The sequence below is a fragment of the Muscardinus avellanarius genome (assembly GCF_963383645.1).
Source record: "Muscardinus avellanarius genome assembly, chromosome: 3".
NCBI lineage: Eukaryota > Metazoa > Chordata > Mammalia > Rodentia > Gliridae > Muscardinus > Muscardinus avellanarius.
In genome coordinates this window covers 34024436-34052044 of record NC_137788.1, presented here as the reverse complement: position 1 = coordinate 34052044, position 27609 = coordinate 34024436, and the positions used below count along the sequence as shown (strand labels likewise).

General features: G+C 43.0%; 1 protein-coding gene across 15 annotated transcripts in view; it reads right to left on the bottom strand.

Annotated features, from left to right (window-relative positions):
- The window catches only part of NFYC (nuclear transcription factor Y subunit gamma), a gene marked incomplete at both ends in the record, with an annotated part of 64959 nt that overhangs the window by 7150 nt on the left and 30200 nt on the right, over positions 1–27609 (bottom strand). For 8 of the 15 annotated variants that reach the window (XM_080690650.1, XM_080690642.1, XM_080690649.1 and 5 more), the window contains 5 exons: positions 5391–5549; positions 8105–8278; positions 13017–13112; positions 18106–18219; positions 19864–19935. In XM_080690650.1, the coding sequence (XP_080546776.1) occupies positions 5391–5549; positions 8105–8278; positions 13017–13112; positions 18106–18219; positions 19864–19935 (615 nt within the window). The remainder of the gene's footprint in view (positions 1–5390; positions 5550–8104; positions 8279–13016; positions 13113–18105; positions 18220–19863; positions 19936–27609) is intronic. The other 7 variants (XM_080690645.1, XM_080690653.1, XM_080690647.1 and 4 more) reach the window with 7 other exon arrangements.

Below are 27609 nucleotides of genomic sequence, written 5' to 3'. Positions count from 1 at the left end.
CATGGCCCTTTGCCTTCAAGAGGAACCTTACTTCCACGAAGATGTTAATGGAATGAAGCTGCATGCAGGGTTACATCAAATACTTCTCTGATGCCGGGCGTGGTGGCACACGCTTGTAATCCCCGCGCTTGGGAGGCAGAGACAAGAGGATCGCACAGGTTCGAAGCCAGCTGCGCGCGCTGGCTTAGGAGACCCTGTTTCCAAATTTTAAAAATGTTAAAAAAAAAAAAAAGGTCTGGGAGTGTAGCCCGGAGGTAGAAGGGCTTCCAGGAACCCCAGTACCACCAAAAAAAGTAAAAAATAAAAAATACTTCTCTGAAAACATTCAGCCTCAAAAGCCTGAAACCACCAAAAAACCTAACGCAGAAATTCTTGGTAAAGCCAGGCGTAGTGACACACGTTTGTAATCCCCGCGCTTGGGAGGCTGAGACAAGACGATCGCACAGGTTCAAAGCCAGCCTCAGCTACTTAGTGAGGTTCTCAGCAACTTAGTGAGACTCTGTTTCCAAATAAAGTATAAAATAGATCTGAGAGTATAGCCCAGAGGTAGAAAAGCCCCTGGGTTCCACCTCCAGTACCATAATTAATTAAAAAAGGAAGTTCTTGGTAGACCATTCCAGAGCTTTCTGCTTGAGACAAGATAGATGAAAGAACACCAATTCTAAACCCATTAATAATCTGGCTCAAGCCAGGTGTGGTGGCACACACTTGTAATCCCAGTATTTGGGAGGCTGAGACAGGAGGGTCCCAGGTTCAAGGACAGCCTCATGAGATACATCAACCTAGAGATACTGTTTCAAAATAAAAATAAAATGGGGTTGGGGGTGTAGCTTGGAGATAGAATGCCCCTGGGTTCAATCCCTAGAGAAAACACACACACACACACACACACACACACACACACACACACACACACACACAATTTGGTTCAAAGGAAATAAGACAAGAATATTGTGACTATAACCTACAGAATTTTATTTTTTGGTACTAGAGATTAAACAAACCCAGGAGCATTTAACCTCCAAGTTACAACCCAAGCCCTTTTTGTTTTGAAGGAGGGTCTCAAGAGGTTGCTAAGAACCTCTCTACATTATTGAGGCTGTCCTTGAACCTGTGATTCTCCTGTCTCAACCTCCCAAGCAGTGGGATTACAGGCATGCGCACCACATTCAGCTACCTGTAGTTATCATCTCTCTTCTAAAACTATGCCAGGAGGAGCTGCTGGGAAGCTGCGGTGCCAAGCCTACGTTCCTGACCCAAACCTGTAATGCAGCTTGCAGGCGAGAACATAAAGTTACTCTGGAGTCTAAGACAGCTGGATGGAGACCTGGGAACGCTCATCTGCCGAGACTGACTGTGGCTGGTCCCAGAAGTCACCAGAACCCCAGCCAGGGTAAAAAAGCCTTGTCCCAGCGAGACAGCCACAGGGATTTGAAATCCCTAGCTGACGGAGCCCTTTGTAGAAGCCCCAATTGACTGCAAAGCTGTGAGCCAAATGGTTCAAAGAAGCCAGAGACAGAAGCGAGAAACTTTCTTTTAGGTTTCAGCTGAGATACCTGGTGACGCTGACCTCCAAGACAGGACAGGTTTGCTGCGCCTCAGGGTTTGCTTAATTACACAGTAAGTAAGGTTATGCCTTAGCTTTTAAAAGGGAAGTAAGCTGGGCATGGTGGCACTCTTGTAATCCTAGTTCTTTAGAGGCTGAGACAAGAGGATCAGAGGTTTGAGGACAGCCTCTGCAAGTAGTGAGAGTCTCATTAACCTAGTGAGACCCTAATAAATCAATATTTTCCAAATAAAAAAATAAAATAGGGCTGGGGTATAGCTCAGAGGTAGAATGCCTCTGGGTTCAATCCCCAGTACCACAAAAATAAAATAGACAAACTTAAATGGAGGTAAAGTTTCCATCGTAAAGGTGCACTGCTGAGCAGCCTGAAGTGTATGGCAATGCAGCTGACTGAGACCAGAGATGAGCCTGTGGTTCTACAACAAATCTGGGCTAAGTCTCCCCACCATAAAGGGTTAAGATTACTGTAAGGTGGGCCTCCTCCTTGGCTTACATGAGCTTGCCTTGGTGCCTTCACATACAAAAATGAAAACTACTAAAGACAGAAGACTTTGAAACAATAGGCCAGGCAGAGCCAAGTCACCTGGAACTGATGGCACATGGGGGGACACACGCATGCACGCACCACTCTCCTAAGCTTTCTCTTGGCCCAGAACTCTATAACTTAAGAAGAGAAGTTCCTGCCGGGCGTAGTGGCGCACGCTTATAATCCCCACGCTTGGGAGGCGGAGACAGGAGGATTGCACAGGTTCAAAGCCAGCCACGCTGGCTTAAGAGACCCTGTTTCCAAATTTAAAAAAGTATAAAAATGGGTCTGGGAGTGTAGCCTGGAGGTACCGGACGTAGAAGGGTTTCCAAGAACCCCAGTACCACACACACAAAAAAAAAGTTCCTAAAACTAAGCTGTGGATATATGTGTGTGTGTGTGTGTGTCTGTCTGTCTGTCTGTCTGTCTGTCTGTCTCTCTCTCTCTCTCTCTCTCTCTCTCTCTCTCTCTGGGATTAGGGTTAGGAACCCAGGGAGATTCTACCTCTAAGCTATACCCCCAGCCCTATTTTTTATTCTTATTTTTTTGAAACAGGGTCTCACTGAGTTGCAAAGGGCCTCACTAAGTAGCTCAGGCTGTCCTCAAACCACAATCCTCCTGTCTCAGCCTCCTAAATGCTGGGATTACAAGCATGCACCATACCTGACTTGAGGACACTTTTTGAGCCTTTTTTCAAAGAGAAAGTGGCTAACCAAATCTAAGTAAGTTTCTATCAGCCTACATTTCATAGCTATGTGCACTGTAATCACAGCTGCTGGGGAGGCTGAGGTAGGAGGATCCCAGGTTCAAGGCCAGCCTGAACAATTAGTTAATTAATTAGTTAATAATTAGTAGTTAATAATTAGTAAAATAGTTAATAATTAGTAAATAATTAGTTAATTATTTTGGGGTCTGAGGATTGTTTTTCTTTTTCTTTTTTGTGGTACTGGGGGGTTGAAACCCAGGGGCTTTTCTACCTCTAGGCTATACTCCCAGACCCATTTTATACTTTATTTGGAAATAAGGTCTAAGATGCTGAGAGCCTGTAATCTAAGTAACTGAGGCTGGCTTTGAACCTGTGTGATCCTCCTGTCTCAGCCTCCCAAGTGCGGGGATTACAAGCGTGCGCCATCACGCCCAGCTTGGGTCTGAAGATTTAATTCCGAGACATCCTACCTCCAAGCTATTCCCCCAGCCCTACTTTTTATTCTTTTTTTTTTTTTTTTTTTTTTGGGTGGTACTGGGGGTGGAACCCAGGGACTTGTCTACCTCTGGGCTATACTCCCAAACCTATTTCATAGTTATTTGAAAACAGGGTCTCACTGAGTTGCTTCACTAAGTAGCTGAGGCTGGCTTTGAACCTGTGTGATCCTCCTGTCTCAGCCTCCCAAGAGCTGGGATTACAAGCATGCACCACCACGACCGGCTATTTCTTATTTTTAAAACAGGATCTCACCAAGCTGTCAAGGGCCTCAGTAATAGCTAAGGCTGGCCTTGAGCCTGCGATCCTCCTGTCTCAGCCTTCCAACTACTGGGATAATAAGCATGCCACCATGCCTGGCTTCAGCCTGGCCAATTTAGTGAGACCCTATCTCAAAATAAAAGCTGAGTATAGTGGTGCATACCTTTAATCCCAGTACTTGTGAGACTGAAACAGGAGCTTTACAAGTTCAAGGCCAATGTGAGGCAATTTACTGAGACCCTATTTTCTTGTTTTTGTTTTTTTTCTTCATTACTGGGAATGGAACCCATGGGCATTCACTTCCAAACTACACCCCCAGCCCTATTTTTTTATTCTTTATTTTGGAACAGGGTCTCACTGGATTGCAAATGGCCTTATTAAGTAGCTGAGCCTGTCTACAAACCTCAATCCTGTCTCAGCCTCTCAAATGCTGGAATTACAAGTGTGTGCCACCACGCCTGGGTTGTTGGGTTTTTCTTTTCTTTTCTTTTTTTTTTTTTAATTTATTGTGGTACTAAGGATTGAGCCCAGGAGTATCCTACCTATGAGCTATACCCCCAGTCCTATTTTACTTTTAAACAGGGTCTCACAAAGTTGCTGAGGGCCTCCCTAACTTGCAAGGGCTGGTCTCGAACCTGTGATCCTCCTGTCTCAGCTTCCCAAGTACTGAGATTATACAAGCAAGCACCACCATACCTTGGTGAGACCCAGTTTTAAAATAAAATAGGTTGCTGGGCGTGGTGGCCAACACTTGTAATCCCCGCACTTGGGAGGCTGAGACAGGAGGATCACACAGGTTCAAAACCGGCCTCAGCCACTTAGTGAGACCCTGTTTCCAAATAAAGTATAAAATAGGTCTGGGAGTATAACCCAGAGGTAGAAAGCCCCTGGGTTTCACCCTTAGTACCACAATAAATAAATTAATTAATTAAAATAGGTCTGAGCCGGGCGTGGTGGTGCACGCTTGTAATCCCATCATTTACGAGGCTGAGACAGGAGGACTGCAGTTCATGGACAGTCTCAGCTACCTAGGCCATTTACAACCCAGTGAGACCTTATTTCAACATAAAGAATAAAAAATAGGGCTGAGGGTATAGCTCAGAGGTAGAATATCCCTGGGTTCCAAACCCAATACCGCAAAAAATAAAATAAAGTAAAATAAAATAAAATAGATCTGGATATGTAGTTGAACCCCTGGGTTCAATCCCTAGTATCAAAAGGGAAAGTGGGAGAATGCTCTATGCTACTCATTTTCCAATTTTTAGGGGCAAAATGACCTATGTATACACTGCGAGTGTTAAAACAATGTTTTTTTCTTTTAAACAAAGAAACAAATACAAGTTAAAAGAAAAAGTCAACATATCTAAAAATGAAATCCCTCAAGACACGCAGGAAGCAGCAGTCTACAGTGAAGGAATGGGTAAGTTAAATGATAGCCAAAAATATACTTTGCTGCAGGCTCCACTTGGAACTGACTCATGAATATGCAACAAGTGTATTTATGGCCTTCCCTGTAAAGCTCCCTCTTATTCGCTGCTAATCAAAAGATGGGACTGTCTCATGGGCTTTTGGTCCTTGGCATGGGATAGCAGTGACAATGACTTCTCTACATAGGTGGCCTGAGAGAAGTTAAGAGGAGCTGCCCCAGAGTTATGAACCTGGACCTGGAATAAAGTGGAGACTAAACACGGTAGAGCAAGTTGGGCCAGGAGACTGGGCATAGTGGAAATACAGGTTAAAAACAACACACACGCACGCACGCACGCACGCACGCACTATATAAAACCTTGAGGGATTTCTCGTCATAACCTGAGAACAGAGGTATGCAGGCGTACCGGGATCTGCTGGATCTCTCCTGTGTTGGTGATGATCTGCTGCATCACCTGCATGGTCTGTCCAGTGCCACTTTGAGCCTGCTGGGTTTGACTCTGCGGCTGGGCCTGGACAATCTGTACCTGCTGACCTTCTCCAACCTGCATCGTCACGGGTGTGGTCTGGAAGGAAGAGTCAAGACAAAGTTTCCTGAGCTCTGGCTGAAAGCCATAGAATTACCAAGAGGACAAAAATTCTGACTATATTGGTCCACTGGACATTATAACTCTGCCTAAGTGACATGGGAAGGGGATGTTCTGGGAACGACAGATGAGATTCCAGGGATTATTTGTAAGAAGACACTACTGTAAACTAGAGGAGGGTAGGGAAGATGATGAGAGAGTTCTCAGTAAAGGTACCTGTGGTGAGCCAGCTCAATAGAAAACATCTCTTCCTTTCTCAGACCACAAATTTCAAATAAGCCTAGCCCCTAACCTCCAGAAGTAAGTTTTCAGGTCGTAACAGAAAACACAGGATTCACTTCATAAAAACACACATTCCTCCCAACTCTGCTTTAATAGGTACTCTCTCTGACATACAAAGGATGTCATACAAACTCAACTTGAAGAGCCACCATTACAGGGAGGTATAGATATAACCCAGCTTGAGGGTTCAGGTTTCTTAAAGCAGCGGGAGGGCAAAACAGCAGCTTGGAGGGACCAATTTCACCATCCTCGCAAGCTTTATCAGCTCCCGGCCAAGCAGGTCTGGGTTGGCAGAGAAGACGACAGATGAAATTCTCGCTGACTAAAAAAAAAATGCGTGCTGCCAACTCATCACTGTACTATATCAACCCGACTTTCCCAAGAGGATTTCCAAGGTATTTCTAAGTCATTTCAGGAAAATGAAGGCTTGTGTTAGCATGGCAGCTGCCCAATCATGTATGGTGTGACCTGCTGTCAGGATGTAACAGCCATGAGCTTCTGAGGATGATCAGCCAATCGGGGCCAGCCCTTGGCAGACTCCCCTGAAGTTTACTCTGTAAAGGGATAAAGCCTTTGGCAGGTGAAGCTCTTCCCACTGCAGAGGCACAAGCATGAGCCAAGGAAAAGTCCTCAGGCTTCATTGTACAGTGAATGTTTTGAGGCAGGGACTGGGCAGAGATCACCTCCTGCCTAGCACAGCGTTTCTTTGACAGGCATTCACAATTTTTTGTAATATGGATAAAAAAATGAGCAAGAGATAAATCCTAAAATCATAATTCATATTTATTTCACTCATTTTTGTGTATGTGCTAGGGACTGAACCCAGGGGCACTCTATCTCCGAGCTACATTTCCAACCCTTTTACTTTTTTTCCCCCTCAAGTCTAGGAATGGAACCCAGGGGCATTCGACCTCTGAGCTACACCCCCTGACCTATTTATTATTTTCCATTTTGAAACAAGGTCTCACTAAGTTGTGGGGGGGCTTCACTAAGTAGCTGAGGCTGTCAGCAAACCGTGATCCTCCGGTCTCAACCTCCCAAATGCTGGGATTACAAGCGTGCGCCACCACGCCCAGCTCCCTTTTTACTTTTTTATTCTGAATCAGGGTCTCACTAAGTTGCAAAGGCTAGCCTAGAACCTGTAAATCTCTAGTCTTGGCCTCCCAAGTATTAGAATTTCAGGCAAATATCACAATACCTGCTCATAAGCGCATATCCATTCCATTTCTTTCTTCTAGGCACACCCAGCCCCTTACTACAACACAGGAGACTGTCAAGGATGTGCTCCCTGCACTTGCCTAGATGGTCCCACTTTCTCACCTTTCCTGCATGGTTTCATACCGCTACGATTTTGTTTGTGCGCCCTCTACTGGCAATACCATCCTTTCCTGCGTGTTTAACTTACAGTTCCCTCAAGATTCACATTATTCCCTTCAAGAATCTTCTCCAACCACCTCCTCTCTACCACCTCCTCACATCCTAGTTAGATACTCCTTTTTAAGTGCTCCCATAACACTCTGTGCACAATTTAAGAATATCTTACACTTCCCACATGGTGGTGTGACCTTTTAGTATTTGTATTCCCAATTAAATTATAAATTTCTGAGAAATCAGGACAATTTTATTCACGCTTGAATCCCAAATATCTAGCACAGGACTTTGCTCACAGAGGATGTCCAATGTCTGATGAGTAAATCAACGGCCAGCAGAACTCAGATTCAGAGCTCACAGTACTGAGTCCTTTGTAGTCTCTTATGACTCCCAATAAATGTTACTGTTCTCAACAATACTATGGGGAAAGAAAGAATCCTGACTGCCATTCTACCACTGTAAAAAGAGAAGGACACCGGACACAAACATGGGAGAGGGGATGGGGGAGGGGAGGAATGTACGCTGGCAGTGATGCCCCATCTCTGTCTGAAGGAGCAAATTCCAACTGTGGCAAAGACAGGAGGCATGAAGCCCACTAAAAAGATCTCTACAGAGATCCTACTGTCTCCAGGGGCACTTAAGAGAGACTTTGTTTTCCTTCTAGTATTTCTGAGCTCCTGGGGATTCAGAGATCTTATCTACTGCACTTTCTTCATCTAGCCCATGACAACACCAGGGTCCAGAGAGATTAGAGCAAAATCTCGCCTCTGGCTGAATCCGAGGCTCTGTACTGATTTGCTGTCTCAGTGCTCGTTGAACTTTCCCCATCCAAGCCCGTAAGGCACTATTGTGCTGGTGGACGTCCTCCGCGGCTCACAAACCTGGCCCTGCTGAGGCTGTGCGATGATGATCTGCCCAGGCTGGATGGTGGTCGTGGAGCTGGTAGTCTGCTGGCCTTGCTGCTGCCCCTGGACTTGCACGGCAGTAGGCTGCTGAGCCAGCGTGAAGTAGTACTGGACAGGCTCCGCAGGAGTCACGGACTGGCGCACCTCCTCCTGTGGGGTGGAAGGAGAGGCAGGTAAGAGGAAAAGAACTGACTCAGCAACCGCCACAGTGAATTTCCACTCCCCCAAAGAGGCGATGTGCAGTCGCCTGCTGAATGCTGAGCTCTCCACATTTGAAGCCAAAGGAAAGTGGAATTCGAAGAGACCAGTTGTGCTAAATCAAACTAAAAATAACAGATTCTATAGGCTTCACAAAACATACAGCCAATTTTCTGAAGGACTGAGTAATCACCCATTTCGTGATGAGTTGCAAACAGGCAAATAATTACCGTAACTAAAAATCACACACCAGCAGTGCTTGTCAGTAAGTGCCGTCAAGACCTGTGATCTGAGACAGTGCTGGTTGTCAGCGCCGGGGAAGATGCTATCCAAACATGGTGCAGCTCAGGCAGGCCCCCGGTCTCCCAAACAGGCAACATTCTTCTTACTCTGCTCCCACCCCTCAGGAGGGACAGCAGGATAAAGGGAAACAGGGGCTTTCCCTGGGCTAGAATTCCAGAGTCCAATGTCAGGTTCAAGAGCACTGGTAGGCAAGTGCCCAGCTTCTCACAGCACATTGAAAGCTCTGTGGTCACTGAGGGCATGTCTTTCCAGTGTCATATCTGGTTCTGGTTGTACTTAGCCAAAGAAGCGCAACCCAGGGGGCCTGATGGACAGGTCTCCGCTGGGTGCTGCCTTGGCTGACTAGGGAGCTTGCATTCTGTCCAATCTGCTGAGTGAAGAGACTGCTCCTTCTTCAGATGACGTTTTCCATGGCAGAAGGAGTAAACAACCCTCTCCCAGCCACTTTAAGCTCACAGCTGAGAGTGTAGGATGTTTACACATACTACAACATGGTTACAGCCAGAGGGTCGGCCCCTGACCACTGACAGAGATCGGCGTCTGATCCGGAATGCCCTGTGACACATGGTGTCCCTGCCTGGGACAACAAAAACATACAACCACATGGGCTAAATACAACTATTAGCTAAATTTATTCATTTCCCTATTTTGACCTAAGTTTGGCAGGTTTCAGAAAAGATAAAAAGATACGTTTTTAAGATACAGATACCCCCATAGACTGCCTCAAAGCCCCCCAAAGTGACATTTACAATGTTAGCATGGCCCCAGCCCCTCAGTTAGGTTAGGCACTCCAAACTGTGTGTCCATGGTATTGTCCTCTTTATATATTTTTGTACCTGCATATCAAATTAACTCCCTGTTCTTCTAAATGTAAGTTTTAGACAGGCAAATACTTGCTTCCTGCTCTTTCTCTCTTGCTCCCCACTGTCCCATGTAGGCACTTAATGGGCTGTCTAAATGATGAGCTGATTTACATAGACAAGCAGACAGAGGCACAAAAGTACTTTTCTGAATCCAAGTTGGTGCTATTACAAATATTCTTGAGCCCAACAGTTGTTACCAACAGAAAAGGGTCCCTAAACTCTCTTTTACTACTACCTTTAGGGTTCTGTGGCCATAATACATGTGTAGTATAGGGCTGAGGATTGTTTTGCTTCTCTGGTCCCTGAAGGCCTAGGATACAGAACCAGAACTGCTAACATACAGTCTCTGAGAAACGGGTCTCTGCATAACAAGGTTCCCTGATGGCCACCCATCCAGACTAGGGAAATACTTGTAATATCCTGAGTACCTAAACAAGTCCTTAAACATAAATGAACATTCTAGGTTAATATATCCAATGCTTCAGACCTATACAAGTTTAAATCTTCAACATGATCACACTGAGGCAGAAGACGAGGAAATCCCTTTTTATTTTCATCTACGTCTCAATTTCCAGAACAACTTTACAGTGACAGTACCAGGCCGATTTCAACTTCAATTTCTCACCACTATAAACAAAATCAGCCTGGCAACTAGGTCTTGGCTATGGTGGGTATAATATACTGACACCCCTTTTAACCCATGAAACTGAGGTCAACTGCTCTTTCAAAGCTGCTGAAATAGGTTCAAGGTATTTATTTTCCACTGAGATTCCCCTTCCTATTTTATAAAAAACACAAATCACTGAAGTCCAGGCTAGACTTGGAAAAGCTCCCAAGTGATGGGAAGGTACAGAGTACTAAGAGCACCAGAACCAGCTCACAGGAAGTCAGGCAGCAGGGAGACACCGGCACTTCCTGGCCCTGACCTGTAACTATTTCCAGTTGTTCCTGATTACAGGTGATCTGGTTTTTTTAACCAGAAAAAAGCAAGCCCTTTAAATACTTATTCCAGAAGTTAAAATACCATTTACCAAAAGCTATGTGAATGGGTAAAGAGCTTCTCCCATGCTTCCTACTGTATCCTTTTGGTGGTTAATGAACTAGGCCGTGTCTAGGACAGCAAATGACTATCAAGTAGAGATGCCTAGGTTTGTATTGCTAGGAGAATAGCATGACTGTTCTCCTATCACTGGAATCCAAGGAGGCACAGCTAAAGTTCTTCTGCATTAGGAAGACTCATTATTCTGACAATGGAGGTCAAACTAGAAGAGAATCATTATTCTTGATTTAAAGAAATGGGTGAAAAGACAGTGACATTTCAATAGGCAGGAACATTCAACTCACAGTTTAGTGGGGCAGAAATCAGTCCTCAACTACTTCCAATGAGATTCCCAAGTGAGATTCCCAAGCATCTCTAAGAAGCTGGGGGCCTTAGAGCCACAACTCAATATTCTAGCTAGTTCCTTTTCCCAGGGAATCCCTGAATGAAGAGATCACTTCAGAATGGGGAAATCGTTCGACTTTGGCAGTGGCCTCTCCAACCAGAGGCTCGCTCTTGGAATCTTTTCAGAGACTGACAGATAATGTCCAAGAATGAGCAGCATCACATCTTAGGGTCATCACTACACTGTTGTGCAGCCAGCCCCAGACTGGAAAAAATAAAGCGCAATCACTTCTGCAAAAGAGCAAACTGCTGCCTCCTTCAGAAAGGGTGAGTTCTGGAGAGCAGGCGCTTCTAAAGGACTTCAGGAGGTACCAGCCAATTTGGAGCTTGGGGAAACTTCATGTCTACAGAGGATTAAAAATGCTATCTTAGGATTTCAGGCCAGCATTTAGCAATCTCAACCTTTTCAAAGGCGAGGCAGCAGCTATCCTAAACAGGATGCCAATCAATAGCTCGAACACCTACAAGGAACTAAATCCAGGCAGCAAAGAGCTGTTTCAGCTAGACACACTTAAAAAGGAGATGGATCTGAGCTTTTTGAGTCTGACACCCTGAGAGAACCAGAGGCACTGGAGGAAGGGAGAGGATGAGACCCTTTTCTCTGGCCAGTCTAATTCAGTAGGAAGCCCACAGAGAACAGGAGTTACCACAGTGAGACCCAGCAAGGCCTAATTTCACTTCAGAGTTTACCACCTTGTGTTTAAAGGCAGCTTCTGATGGACACATGGAGGAAAGAAGTCTAACAAGGAAATCAGGTGTGTGGTAATATCTGCTCTGAAGGAAGAGAAGTGGCTTGAGGTCTTGTTTAACTTTTCAGAGAGGAGGGAAGCACCCAAGAGGAGGAATCAAGCCTGTGGGCACAAACCTGCAATGTCTCAAAGCCGATGCGCAGCTGGGGACGACCGTGGCAGCCTGCCGCTGTAAACATCCGACTGAAAGCTCCTCTGAACACCTTACAGCTTCCAGTCAAGGATGTTTACAGTAGCAAAGACTGCCCAGAAAAACCACCGCAGTCAAGCACACACCTCTCCAGCAAGGAGGTGACACAGGGCTTGCTAACCTAACGGCCCCATGCAAGGTCAGAATTAATGTTGACTAGGATGCCCACTTATCCTACACTTTCTCTGACTGGTTATTAATATGAGCCAGCATTGGGAGGATGGTTGTCAATACATGGCTCTGTTTCTAAGATTAATATACTATAAAGTAATTCATTGAAAACATTAAAAATTTTTTTAACAAAATAAAGCAAGCAAAACAAGGTATAGCTTTGCTTCTGCAAGATTCTGCCACTATCTCCCAAGCATTTCTACTATATCTAATGAGTCATGTAAACTGTCCTAAAACAATGAGCTATATAGGATAGGGGTCTATTACACTTGTAATTAAGAGCTATATGCACCCAAGAGCTGAAAAAGCAATTGGTGTGACCTTTGGAGAGGAGCAGGCAGGAGAGGGGCAGGCATACATTCACATTCTTTCTTGTGATTGCCAAGAAAACAGTTTAAGTGGTGGTTTTCAAATTTGGTTGCACACTAAAAGCATCTGGGAAGCTTTAAAAAGTACTGATGCCTGGGCCCCAGAATCACAGATTCTGATTCAGCGGATGGCGGGCAAAGTGTGGGCACTGCTCTTTCTTAAATCCCAACAGGTGTTCCAATGTGTAGCCATGGCACTATCGCCACAATATAGAGTAAGAGACAACAAAGTCCACTCACTCCAAATGCCACTGTGCACACAAAGAAGCTGTTTCTTAACATCTGAAATCTGTAACTCACAGGGAATGTTCTCCCATCCCAGATTAAGAACCCTGAAAGAGTTTATAAGAAAACTTAAAATGCATTTCACTCTACTGTGTGCAAATCTTCATTTTGTTTATTTTTACTGAGATACTATTTCAGAAGCACTAATGTTAAAAGTATCCATGAATGAGTAAGAGAAGAGGATGCTAGAATGGATCTGAGCTAGAGAAGAGAGCAAAAGGAGCAGCAAGTGCCTTGTGCTGGGAGGGGAGGAGCACATCTGACAGTGACGTGTCAAGCTCTGTGGTCAGCAGCCCGCTACGCTCTCCCCAGCTCACCTGACGCTTTGGAGGTTTCAGTTCATCTCTTGGAACAATATCGATGAGAAAGTCAAACTGATCAAATTTTGTGATTGCCATGGCGATATCATTCCTCTGTAACAAAGAAGAGCAGAGTGAAAAACTGGCCTGGGAAGAAAGTAGTTCACCTGGCTTTATACCCACCAAGTAAGATAGGAGATGACTTTTAAGCTAAACTAAATATTTCTGGCTATGTCTATAGCTGATTTAAGCACAGCCAAACTCATAAACCTCAATTATCAGACTTGATAAAATCAACAAAAAAAGAAAGTGATATATGTAGCTCATGCTCTAAAACGGGACAATTGAGCCTTCTCCTCCTGCTGCTCCTATGTGATCTGCTACCAAGGCTCTCCACACAAAAGTCAAAATATTGTCCTCTAGCCAAGGCAGAACAAATCCACCAATATCAACTAGCGGGTCTCTAGTCCATTCTGTGGTTAGCAAGGTCAGCCTATCAAATCAATCTTACGGTCTTTTTCAGGTCCTAGGTAATATTCTGTCTCTGGTTCACAAGTACTTATAATCTAGTTACTGGATCTATATTATGATGGCTCCCATAATGTTAAAATTTTTATTTGTTTATTTATTTATCTGCAGGCCTGGAGATGGAACCCAAAGGCATTTGACCTCCGAGCTACACCCTCTAACCTATGTTTTATTCTTTATTTTTTGAAACAGGGTCTCACTAAGTTGTGGAGGGCCTCACTAAGTAGCTGAGGCTATCCACAAACCATGATCCTCCTGTCTCAGGCTCCCAAATGCTGGGATTACAAGCGTGTGCCACCATGCCTGGCTTAAAATTTTTATTTTGAAATTCAAAATTATATGGTAAATCCATGGCTTAAATCTAGTTTACTGTGACATAAATGTTGAAGTCTGAAATTGCTAAAACAGAGGCAAGGAAGAGTAGAGAGACACAGGAATTAGCTAGTGATACGGAAACCAAGGTTTGCTCATAAGGATAGAATCCAAGAGTGACACAGATACTCCCTTCCTTTGAAAAATAAAAATTAAGAATTTTTATTAAAACCCATACATTCATATATAACTCAAGATTTGTGTATTTTACTGAAATTTTTAGAGAAAAAAATACTGAGCTCTAGTTAATAATATGCATTATTATTATTTAGGGGAAAGTAAACTTCGAAATGCACTTAAAAATAGATGACCAGAAGGATGAATACAGTGATAGATATGGGAATAAAACAAGTAGAATGAAATGTTAATCTAGATGGTAAACAGATGTTCACTGTAAGCCTTGCTTATGTTTGAAATTTTTCATATTACAATAATGAGAGAACAAGTCAACACACTAACAGAAAACCTTAGCAACCTCTATATACCACACCTTAAGCAAAGGTGACTCATGAGACAAAACAGGAAGGAATGGAAATTTTCTGTTTTTTCCTTCCTTGGTATCTGTGATGGCCTCAAGCCACTGAAATGCAAAACTCCATTCTACCCTTCTTGCCAAGTGACAGGCTTGATAATATACCCTCTCCCAAGTGAAGCAGGACACATCTTAAAGATTGCCAGGACTCATTAAGAGGAGTACAAGAGAGTGTCACATTCTTGATGATGTCACCTATTCAAGCTATCTAAATGGTTCATCTCCTCTATGAATGGAATGAGAGGGGGTAACAATCACCTCCAAACATACGCTCAAATAGTCTACAGAATTCTGGAAACTATTTTGCCTTTTTATTTATTTATTTTTACTTTTTGTTTATTTTTATTTTGTTTGTTGATTATTTATTTACTTATTTATTTATTGCAGTACTGGGGATGGAACCCAGGGACAATCTACCTCTGAGCTACACCCCCAGACTATTTTTTATTATTTTGAAACAGAGTCTCAGTGAGTTCTAGAGGGCCTCACTAAGTAGCTGAGGCTGTCCGAGAACCATGATCCTCCTGTCTCAGCCTCCCAAATGCTGGGATTACAAGAAGCGTGCGCCACCACCACACTCGAATGATGTTGCTTTTTTTTTTTTTTTTTTTTTATACTGGGGGTGGAACCCAGGGGCTTTTCTACCTCCGGGCTATACCCTCAGATCTATTTTATACTTTTATTTGGAAACAGGGTCTCACTAAGTTGCTGAGAGGTTCTCTAAGTAGCTGAGGCTGGCTTCGAACCTATGTGATCCTCCTGTCTCTGCCTCCCAAGGGCTGGGATTACACCACGCCTGGCCCCTGATTTGTTTGTTTAAACTGAGTTATTACTCATTTTCAATAAAATACAGAAATCTGCACCCAACATGGATTTTAAAAAAACATAGAAAGTTCCCTTCTAATCCTGTCCAGGAAATAACCTCTCCCTGCAGTACCTAAACCTGAGCAGCCACAACTCTGACTTCGATCACCACACACGGTGACAACATATGGTAATGTACTATTTAAGTTATTCCTCAAATTTCTTTTGCTTAATGGATCTTTGAGATTCGTCTGTGTGTGTATAGCAATAGCTTATTTCTTTTTATTGCTGAGTAGTAGTCCATTTCATGACTACATCAGCTTTTGTTGAAGCAGGGTGGCACACTTCTGTAACCTCAGCATTTAGAAGGCTGAGACAGGAGTATCTTAGTTTGAGGGCAGCCTCAGAAACTTAGCAAGAGCCTGTTTCAAAATAAAATATAAGCCGGGCGTGGTGGCGCACACTTGGAATCCCTGCGCTTGGGAGGCTGAGAGAGGAGGATTACGCAGGTTCGAAGCCAGCCTCAGCTGGCTTAAGAGACCCTGTCTCCAAATAAAATATAAAATAGGTCTGGGAGTGTAGCCCAGAGGTAGAGGGCCCCTGGGTTCCATCCCCAGTACCACCAAAAAATTAATAATAATTAAAAAATAAATAAAATAAAATATAAAAAGAAATGGGGATGTACCTCAGTGGCAGAGCACCCCTGCCTGGGTTCAACCTCCAATACTCACCCTCCCACAAAATTTTATTTATATTTCTGTACTGGTAAATACATTAGTTGTTTCCAGTTCTGGGCTATTATAAATAAGATTGTGAACATTCTTATACTTGAATGTCTACATTTCTTTTGGGTACATACCTAGGAATAGAAAAATATGCTAAACTCTATTAGAAAGTTCCAAACAGAGCTGGGCGTGGTGGTGCACGCTTGTAATCCCCACGCTTGGGAGGTGGAGACAGGAGGATAGCGCAGGTTCGAAGCCAGCCATGCTGTCTTAAGAGACCCTGTTTCCAAATAAAAAAGTATATATAAAAAATAGGTCTGGGAGTGTAGCCCAGAGGTAGAAGGGTTTCCAGGAACCCCCCCCCCAAAAAAAAAGGAAAGTTCCAAATAGTGTGTGTGTGTGTGTGTGTGTGTGTGTGTGTGTGTGTGTGTACGTACACTGGGGATGGAACCCAGAGGCTTTCTACCTTCGAGCTACACTCCCAGACCTGTTTTTTATACTTTATTTGGAAACAGGGTCTCACTAAGTTGCTGAGAGCCTCACTAAGTAGCTGAGGCTGTCTTCAAACCTGAACAATCCTCCTGTCTCAGCCTCCCAAGTGCTGGGATTACAAGCGTGCGCCACCACACCCAGCTCCAAATAGTTTTTCAAAGAGATTATACCACTTCACATTCTGACCAGTAATGCATAAGTTTCGGATACCTCACACTTCGCTGATATTTGTCAGACTTTTTTACTTTAGCCATTCTGATGCGTGTAAACCAGCATCTACTTTGGTTTTAATTTGTATTTACCAGATGTCTAATGACCTGCACACCTTTTCATATGCTAATTAGCAGTGTCATTAGATATCTCCGTTCTGGAGCTGTTGAAGTGTTTTGCCCGTTTTGTTTTTTAATTTGATCTTTTTTGCGTGTGGCACTGAGGATCAAACCCAGTGACATTCTATTTCCAAGCTATACCCCTGTCCTTCTCTACTTTTGTTTTGAAACAAGGTCAAGCTAGGTTGCTGAGAGTCACAGTAAGTTGCTGTGGCTGTCCTGAACCTGTGATCCTTTTGTCTGATCCTCCATGCACTGGGATTATAGGTATGTGCCACCATGCCTGGCTCTGAACTGATCTTAAAGACAGATTTTACAAGATCTCTCTAGATCCACAGACTTATTTCAAGAAAGTATAAATTAAGTTTTACAATTGCTGTATGCATATTATTCACTAGAATTCAGTATTTTTTGCTTTACTTTTTTCATAAATTTACAAATCTTAACTATATGGTACAATGACTGACTGCACTAGATATACAGGTTCCACAATGTGGGAATTTTTTTCTTGGTACTAGGGATTAAATACAGAGTTACTCCACCTCCAAGCTATACCCCCCAGTCCTTTATATTTTCAAAGAGGGTCTCACTAAGTTGCTGAGGCTGGCCTTGAATGTGAGATCCTCCTGTCTCAGCATCTGAAGTACCGAGATACAGGTATGAGCCACCACTTCCAGCTGGGTAGAGATTTTTTGTCTGTTTTGTGTATCATTAGTCCCTAGAGCTCAAAACAGTGCTCGGCACATTATAGGTATTCAGTAAACATTAGCAGAATAAATAAGTACATGTATTTTCAATAGGTAAAAAGAAACAAGAAGAAACAATAGAATTACTTTCTTGGTTTTATTATTAAAATACTGTCACAATTTTATATGTCACACCCTTTCTCTTACACCTGGGAGACCTTTCCTCCAAGAGCTGGGAACTGGTGATCAGGGAGGGTTTAAACATACAGAATGCTGACTACAGAACTTAAAAAAACGACTCTTAGAAGACATACAAGGAAGAAATAAGTTAATAAAGTTAGACTATAGATTCTTTCTAGAATTGTCCAACAGATAAATATTCTATCACTTGAGCCTCGCATTAGATGAGGGCTCAGAAAGTGAAGAGCTCAGTTATGAGCTGTGAATACCATGCAAGAACTGCACTATCACCATGGCTATAAGGCATGTTGTATCCCAGTGCAGAGAAGGATGCAAGTCACAATGCATCAGCTTGAGAGAGGCCAAAGAAAGAACAATCTTTGGTCCAAAGCCATGCAAGACAAGCAGGGAAAGGCAGCTGCTAGCCCCAGTTTTCCCAATGCAAACCTGCAATATTACCTGGAGAGTACGGCGTTTGTTATCCTCCGTGTGGATCCAGGCTCGAAGAGTCAGCTCTGTGATAAAAATCTGGGCTGCCTTGGCAAAAAGTACAGGGGCTTCTGCACTGATCATCTGCAATAGATGTAGGCCCTCCCTGTCAATCACCAGCAAATCATTCAAACCCGTCAGTCTCTTGCCGCATGGCCTGCCATGGGGCAAGAGTTAAGCAATGAGAAGGTGATAGCCCCAGGAGATTCCAAAGTAAAATAAATCCATGAGTGAGTAGGAACAAAGCAGGTAACAAGGAGAAGGAATGAGGGAGGAAGAATACTTACCTATCTAGCACCTACGGTGTGCTGGGCCTTATACAGGTGCTTTCTTACCCACTTAAGAGCCTTTCAAAGAAAGTCGGGTTTAGAAAAGGTGAAGTGACTTAGCCATAGCCATGGAGCCAGTAAGCAGCAGGTTTAGGGCCTAATCCAAGGACAGATATACAGGGAGAGGTAATGAGCTGGAGAGTCAATGGATCTAGGGAAAATCTCATGCTTCTCATCTTTCTGGGCTTTGTTTTTCTCAAAGTGAAGAAGAGATAACCGTCCAGTGTTATTGTGGACATCAAATGAGATAATACAAGTCTCCAACAGAGGGCCTGGTATGGAGTAAGTGCTCAAGCAATGCAGCTGCTTCAGTGTGTCTGACTTCCACTGTCAAGCTCTTCGTCAGACAAGGCTCTAAACTGTTTGAGGGAGTCCATGCAGGAAAGAGCCATACACAGAGTTCCCGAGCTAAGTAGATAGGCGATAAGAACTGCGATCTGGCTCTATCACTCTAGGTGAGTCACTTCACCTCTTTGCATCTATTTTCCTATCTGTAAAATGGAATGAAGATTTCATATCGTATGAAATTCCACAGGGTAGGTTGCCGTAAAAAAGCAGGGAGCTAATAAAAGGGAGTAATTATATGAACTAACAGGATTCTGTGCAAATACACAAGACTATTAATTTTGAGGTAAAAAGGTAAAGAGATAAAAGCTGGTTTTTTTCCCCTGAAGATCTATAATGGAAGAGAATATAAAAATATAAAAAATTCCTCTTAGAAATATAAAAATGGTCAATCCTAAGGAAACAAGTATTACTCACTCCATGTAAAACCAACTCACAGGTTGAAAGGTCAGAACAGATACAACATCATCATCAGATGTTTAAGAGTTTAGATTAACTAGAGACTGCAATGAGATGCTAAGATGATGGCACTCTTGACTTGACAACACAGGTTGATTTTTGTTTTGTTTTCTTAGTTCTGGAAATTGAATCCAGGAGCATTTAACCACTGAGCTACACCCCTAGCCTTTTTTATTTTTATTTGAGACAGGGTCTCACTGAGTTGCTGAAGCCGACTTTGAACTTGTGCTCCTCTTGCCTTAGCTTCTCCAGGTGCTGGGGGTCACAGGTGTGCACCAACACGCCCAGCTATGAAACGTGTTCTCCATGCCACACAGTGAGAAGAACTGGGCGATCCACCTGATTTAAAAGCAAACACTCATCTTCTTCTCAGTATCTGGTAAAGACCAGGATAGCCCTAATTTTCAGATTATAATTAAAACTATTAAATTTCAACTCATTTAGCTTTAGACAAAAACCAAATTAAAAAACAAAACAGACAATAAAAATATTTTTGCTGTTTAATTAAACTCTGAGTTCTAGAGAAACAAGTTATACCCTCCCTACCCACCATTTTGGTGTCAAATATGAGTGATAAAAATAAATATGAGTTCACCTTCACATCTTCATCCAGTTTCATAATCTTCTTAATACGAGCCAACGGGAGTTCCTGTACTCGGAAATCTTTCTGAAACGAGCAACAAGAGGTACATAAGTGGTTGGGACAATCAACAAGGTGGCAGAGCACTACTGGCAATAGCAAAAACTGACCAGTTTAAACCCTATTAGAAGCCAGGGGTGGTGGCGCATGCTTGTAATCCCTGCGCTTGGGAGAGGCTGAGACAGGAGGATCGCACAGGTTCGAAGCTAGCCTCAGCTACTTAGTGAGGCTCTCAGCAACTTAGTGAGACCCTGTTTCCAAATAAAATAGAAAAAGGTCTGGGAGTGTAGCCCGGAGGTAGAAAGCCCCTGGGTTCCACCCCCAGTACCACCAATAATAATAATAATAATAATAATAATAATAATACCCTATTAGAGAAGGAAAGGAGGGGCAAATGAAATAAATACACATTCCAGAGAAAAAAATTCTTATTCCATACAAAACTTCAAACAATTACAGAGTTTTAGGGAAAAAAATTGTTGGTGTTAGCTTACTTTGTTTTTGGGTCTTTTTTGGGGGGTAAGGTGGGATCTTTCTTTTTGGTTCTAGAGATAGAGCCCAGGGCGCTGCACTTGCAAAGCAAGCACTTTGCCACTGAGCTACATCCCAGCCCAAGAACAACTTCTAATGGCCTCTACAGTGTCCACATGAAAGGCAGCGCCAACCAAGATCAGTTTTTTTTTTGCCTCAGCACAATACACAGGTGCATTACAAGTGCCTTCCCCCCATCCCCGCATACCAAGAGAGTTTACCAGTGTGCCAGAGGCAGATTAAAATGAGATTTCTCCCTCTGCCGATTCTTTATTCTATTCAAGGACTTTAAGGAGAAAGGCCAGCAGTACCTGATGACTGTAATCCTCAGTTTTTTCAGCTAGTACAATACTGGCTCTTTCTGACCTCTGCACTAGCCTGACAACAGAATCAGGGAGAACCCTGAAATTTATTTCAGGGTGCGGGTAGAAGGTATGGGGAAAAGGTGTGGGTGAATTCACCAGCTGCCTTTTAGCAACAGCCCTGCTACTTTTTTTCTTAACAATCAGGCCTGGAGTGAGGAAATACAACTTCACTGTGAACTGAATTTAAGAAAGAACTTGTGGGGGGGGGGGGTGTACTGGGGTTCCTGGAAGTCCTTCTACCTTTGGGCTACACTCCCAGGCCTATTTTTTATACTTTTTAATTTGGAAACAGGGTCTCTTAAGCCAATGAGGCTGGCTTCGAACCTTCGCGATCCTCCTGTCTCTGCCTCCCAAGCGCACGGATTACAAGCATGCGCCACCACGCCCAGTTAGGACTTTTTTTTTAAAACATATTGCTAAGTTATGTGCAATCTAAGCCCTTTTTGCTTTATTCTGAATCTACTATATTTAATCACATGTCCAATGATGGATGCGATTCTACAAATAAAAATAAATTTTGAAGGGTGGCACATGCCTCTAATCCCAGTACTTGGGAGGCTGAGATAGGAGGATTGCAGATTGGAGGTTAGCCTCAGCTACTTAATAAGATTCTGTGGCAAAATAAGAAACTAGGCAAAGAGTGCAGTTCAGAGGTAGAATACCCCTGGTTCAATCTCCAGTACCAAAACAAAACAGAAAAAGAAAAGGAAAAAAAAAATCAATTCTGAGTTTCAGAGCTGTAATGAGAAATGTACAAAAGGCAGAGACTAAAATCAGCAAAATCTCTGCTGGGATTATGTGTCAAGTGATTGATTCTATAAGTGGTCTGAAATGTGACTCATCAAATCCAGTATGATCACAAAAGAATCTACACCCTTGTGATATGGAAGGAGGAGCTCTTGAGATTTGAGGAAATTACTAAGCATAAGTGAACTTTCTTTTCCAAGGCCAACAGAAAACTTCAATATATATCAAAAAAGGAATTCTGGAAGAACATCACAAGGCTCCCAGGATCTATTTTATTATCACAGAAGGAAAAGCAACTATTAGGATAAAATGTACACTGAGATATGTAATATCTCAATGCAAACCTACAGGCTGCTTGCCTACACTCATCTCTATAAAGTTTCAAATGCCAATTTTTCATCTTTTCTTTTTTCACATTAGATATCAACATTTCCCGTGAACCTTCTACTAAAACTAACCCTGGAGTGGCAGCAGCTTAGAAGTTTGGTTTATTAAAATTTCACCAAAAGGACATAGCAGGGCATATTCTGTCCTTATTTTCTCTCCTCCTCTTTCATTTACTCATGCATGCACCCCCAACTAACAGTCAATCTATGCCTTCCACCATGTGAAAGATGCAAATCTATTTCTGCCTTTGAAGCGCTTATAGTTTATGACCTCCATCCCATACTAGAGGGGAGGGACACAAAGAAGGGAATAACCAGCTGCGATGCAAACCAGGTAGAGGGAAGGAGAATGTTGGGAAATGTTCCACAAGACGGAAGGCATCAGCACTGTGTTTAAGGGGTGCTAAGAATGTATGAGAATGTTACTCAGAACAGCAGGCACAGAAGCAGAGAGACCCCAGAAACATGGTCTACTGATGTTTTAGACATGTGACCTGAATGGAGAGGGGTCGCAGGGAGGAGGAAACTCGATTAGGGGCCAGACTCTGACGGGATTTAAAACATTTAATCGCCGGGCGTGGTGGCACAGGCTTGTAATCCCCACGCTTGGGAGGTGGAGACAGGAGGATCACACACGTTCGAAGCCAGCCTCAGCTGGCTTAAGAGACTCTGTTTCCAAATAAAATATAAAAATAGGTCTAGGAGTGGAGCCCGGAGGTAGGAGGTCCCTGGGCTCCATGCCCAGTACCACCAAAACAAACAAACAAACAAACAAAAAAAAAAAACCATTTAATCACAGAAATCAAACCCTGGTCTTCCTTCCTGTGTGGCAGGCACATCACACAAGATGATAATGCTACTCAGAATTGCCAGAGGGAAAGTAAGGAATGATCATTTCTTTGGACAGTCTCCCAGGATGATACACACAGCACATGTTATGACCGCAAGAGTTAGCTCTCTTAAAAGTGTGCTCTCATTTGGCTCAGCTGTTTAATATCATTTCCACAAGACTGTGGCACGATTACATAACCAAAGCCCAAAGCTGATAAAAAAAGACTTCCTTTCCAACTTGAGAGTAAAATATCACGTTAGAAGTTCTGAGACTTTTCAATCAAAAGCAACAAAGGAAAATATAATTTCCACGTGGTAAAGAGGTAAAATGAGGCAGACATTTATAAAATACTCTGCTTTAAGCCTCCTACCCTCAACCTTTTCTTTTGCGAGAAACTACTTTCTCATGATCCCCAAACCTTGAGATCTCAAGGGGGAATGTGTGAAAAATGGATCTTTGAAGTATATATTGCTCACAACAGCCCGGCTTTCTATAACCCTAGACAGCTTTTCAGTCACATGAAAGGGTTCCCCATAAGCTTATGGGGACGGGAGCCCCTCCACTATCAGACAGGCTTCAGTTTGATGCTGAGCATGTCATCAGCAGCCATGTTACAGAGATGACCATCACTTACCCACTGCTGCCAATGCTGATGCATGTGGAATAACATGCACTTTCCTCCCACTTTTAAGGTGAAAGAGCAGATTATCTTTCAGAACACCCTCTTGCTTCTGCTAACAATCAAAGAACTATAAAAACAACTTTTTTAAAAACCCCAAGTACTGGGATTACAAGCCTAGCTTCAGCATTAAGGTTTCTGAAAACTCCCCAGTGACTATGACTCACAGGAGGTTTAAAGACAAGACCACTGCTTTAGCCAGGCATGGCGGCACATGCCTGTAATCCTAGGACTTGGGAGGCCGAGGCAAGAGGACCACAGGGTTGAGCCAGCCTCAGCAACTTAGCAAGGCCCTCGACAACTTTGTAATACCCTGTTTCAAAATAAAAATTAAACAGGAGCCTAGAGCATGGTGATGCATACCCGTAATCCTAGTATTTGGGAGTAGGATAGGAGAATCGCAGGTTCACAGACTGCCTTAGCAACTTAGTGAGGCCCTTAGCAATTCAGAACCTATTTCCAAATAAAAAATAAAATATGGCCAGGCATGATGGTGCACAACTGTAATATCAGTACTTGGGAGGCTGAGACGAGAGGATCACAGGTTCGAGGACAGCCTCAACAAATAGTGAGGCTCTTATCAACCTAGCAAGACACTGCAAAACAAAAAAATAAAATAAAATACAGCTGGAGGTATAGCTCAGAGGCAGACTGCCCTTGGGTTCAATCCCCCGTACCACAAAAATAAATAAATAAATAAATAAATAACATATGCCTGGGAGTATAGTTCAGAGGCAGAATGCCCCTGGATTCAATTTCCAGTTTAAAAAAAAAAAAAAAAAAAAAAAAAAAAAAAAAACACTGCTTTAGAACCTTGCTACACAAAAGTGACATTCTTAGTCCAGTAACGGCATCACCTGGAAACAAAAGAAATGTGATCACAAGCCTCCACTTCAAACCTATTAAATCAGAATTACTTTAAACAGGCTCTCTCCTCTCCCCTTTGGTTCACACAAAGTTTGAGAAGCACTGCTCTCTAGGAAGGGTTCATACAATATAGGGTCTGTTTTAGGTTTTTTTGTTCTGTTTTTTTGTGGTGCTGGTGATGGAACCCAGGGGCTTTCTACTACCTCCAGGCTATACTCCCAGGCCTATTTTATATTTTATTTGGAAACACGGTCTCACTAAGTAGCCGAGAGCCTCACTAAGTAACTGAGGCTGGCTTCGAACCTGCACTGTCCTCCTGTCTCAGACTCCCAAGCGCAGGGATTACAAGCGTGCGCCACCACGCCCGGCTTATAGGGTCTGTTTTGTAACAGTCCACCCCCTTCACCACCAAGTTTTTTTTTTTTTTTTTTAAATAGTTACTGAATTTGATTACAGAAATGTCATGGTCCAATCTAGAGGCACTGAGTAATGAAAAGCTGAAACTGTCAAGTAAAGGAAAGTGACTTAAGTATTAACTTACAACTAACTGAAGGCTGAATGGAATACAGAAAATGTTAGGAGAGAATTACATTTTTCTTTTCAAGATTCAGCATCATCACTACCCTACCCACCCCCCAAAGGACAAATATGGCTTTCTCAACTTCCAAAGAGGTCCAGAGGGGTAAAATTCAATGAGAAGAAATCTGTTACTTACAATTCCTAGAGCTCTGCTGAGCAGGGTTATATAGTATTTTACGCAATCATTCTGGTGCATAATCATTTTGGTTTTTTGTTTGTTTTTGGTTTTGGTTTGCAACAGGGTCTTAGTTGCAGAGAGTCTCACTGCTAAGTTGTCAGGCTGGCCATGAACTTGAAATCCTCCTGTCTCAGCCTCAGAGTACTAGGATTACAGGCATGTGCCACCACACCCAGCTTTGGTATGGTTTTTAACCAGTTTCAATCCCAGCTGAACATCTGGATTTTTTTTTGGGGGGGGGGTGGTACTGGGGTGGAACCCAGAGGCTTTCTACCTCCGGGCTGTACTCCCAGACCTTTTTTTATATTTTATTTGGAAACAGGGTCTCACTAAGTTGCTGAGAGCCTCACTAAGTAGCTGAGGCTGGCTTCGAACCTGTGCGATCCTCCTGTCTCAGCCTCCCAAGAGCGGGGATTACAAGCATGCGCCACCACGCCCGGCTTGAACATCTGGATTTATTGACAATTAGCTTTTAAGAATGAGGGAACATGATGCTCAAGCTGAGATGAAAGATGAATTGCTTCTGAAGGATTCAGACCAAAATGACTGAGGCCAGAGTGTCCAATACATAACGAAATATATTGTCCAGCAAACTTCAATGACTTGTTTTTGGAATGGTCTGTTTTGTGCCTCAGTCTTAAAGAGACCAAAACAAATATCTTATAAATATTCTTTTATGTTTTACCTATGTTTGTATAGTTTAAACATAATGTTTTTTTACACAAAAAGTCTGATTCTTAAGTACTGTTGAATTCAGAAAGGCATAGCCTAACTGCTAAAATGTCTGGCCATGCTGGGCTTGGTAGCACATCCTTGTAATCCCAGTAGTTGATAGGTTGAGACAAGAGGATCACAGGTTTGTGGCCAGCCTCAGCAACTTTGTGAGGTCCTGCACAAATTATTGAGACCCTGTTTCAAAATAAAGAATAAAAAACAGGACTGGGAGTATAGTTCAGAGGTAGAATGCCCCTGGGTTCAATCCCCAATACTGGGGTAAAAAAAAAAAAATTGGCCATGTTGTACAGGCAGAAGCCCAGAGAAGCAGTGCTGTGCTCAAGGGGCTGTGCTGCAGTCACAGGGTCCTAAGTGAAGAGGAAAATGTGAGTCTTTCAAAGGGAAAAATCACCCCAACTTTACTGAATCACACTTCACCAAAAGTTGTAACTGAGGTTGTATGGCAGTAAACCTGAAGTAGAGGAGTCTGATTCGTTCAGGTATTTACTGTGCACTATATGCCAGAGACTGTTCTGCACATACCTCCAAAGTTTCTCTGGCCACCTGCCTGAATTTGGATTTATGTCTAGGCAGAAGTCTAGGAGTCAACAACAGAAGAATTAAAGAAAACTCCTTTTTTACTCCTTTCCCTCCAGCCACAAAACCTGAACCAAAACTGAATCCCTCAAAATAATCAACCCTCCTTAAGCCTCTGACAGACTAGATGTCTAGGTACTAAAATCTGGTCAAAACCACAATCTGCTTTTTTGGCCATCAAATTTGATTAGTTAACCAATTAAGTTAAAAATCAAAGTCCAGAATCTCAAGGAGATTCCTGCGCTTCCATGTACATAACGGTACTAATCACAATTGCCAAGACTTGGAAGCAACCCAAGTGTCCAGTGGCCACTGAATGGATAAACAAAGAGTGGTATACACATATAGTGGAATATTAATTCAGTCTCTAAGTCAGCCATGGTGCTGCACGCCTGTGATTCCAGTACCTGGGAGGCTGAGATAGGAGGATCACAGGTTCGAGGACAGCCTCAAGTAGTGATATTTGCCGGGCGTGGTGGCTCACGCTTGTAATCCCTGCGCTTGGGAGGCTGAGACAGGAGGATCGCACAAGTTCGAAGCCAGCTTCACTAGCTTAAGAGACCCTGTTTCCAAATTTTAAAAAAGTATAAAATGGGTCTTGGAGTGTAGCCTGGGGGTAGAAGGGCTTCCAGAAACCCCAGTACCACCAAAAAAAAAAAAAAAAAAAAAAAGTAGTGATGTTCTAATCAACCTAGCAAGACCCTGTTTCAAAATAAAAATAAAATAGGGCTGGGGGTATAGCGTGGTTCAAACCCCAGGACCACAAAAAAGGAGGGAAGAAAATCTTGCCATGAGCTACAACATGGATGAACTTTGATGACACTATGCTAAGTGAAACAAGCCAGTCACAAAAAGACAAATATTATTTGATTCCACTCCCATGAAGTATTTACAACAGTCAGATTCATATAAAAGAAAGCAGAAAGGTATTTGCCAGGGGCTGAGGAAAGGGTAGTTGCCAGGGGCTGTGTTAATAGGTATAAAGTTTCAGTTTTACAATATGAAAGAGTTTTGGAGATGTATTTCAAATAATGTAAATATACTTAACACTACTGAAACTAATACTTAAAAATGACTAGCCGGGCATGGTGTTGCACACTTGTAATCCCAGCATTTGGGAGGCTGAGACAGGAGGATCGTGGTTCCTGAACAGCCTCAGCTATTTGGCCCTATGCAACTCAGTGAGACCTTGTTTCAAAATAAAGAATAAAAAATAGGGCTGGGGT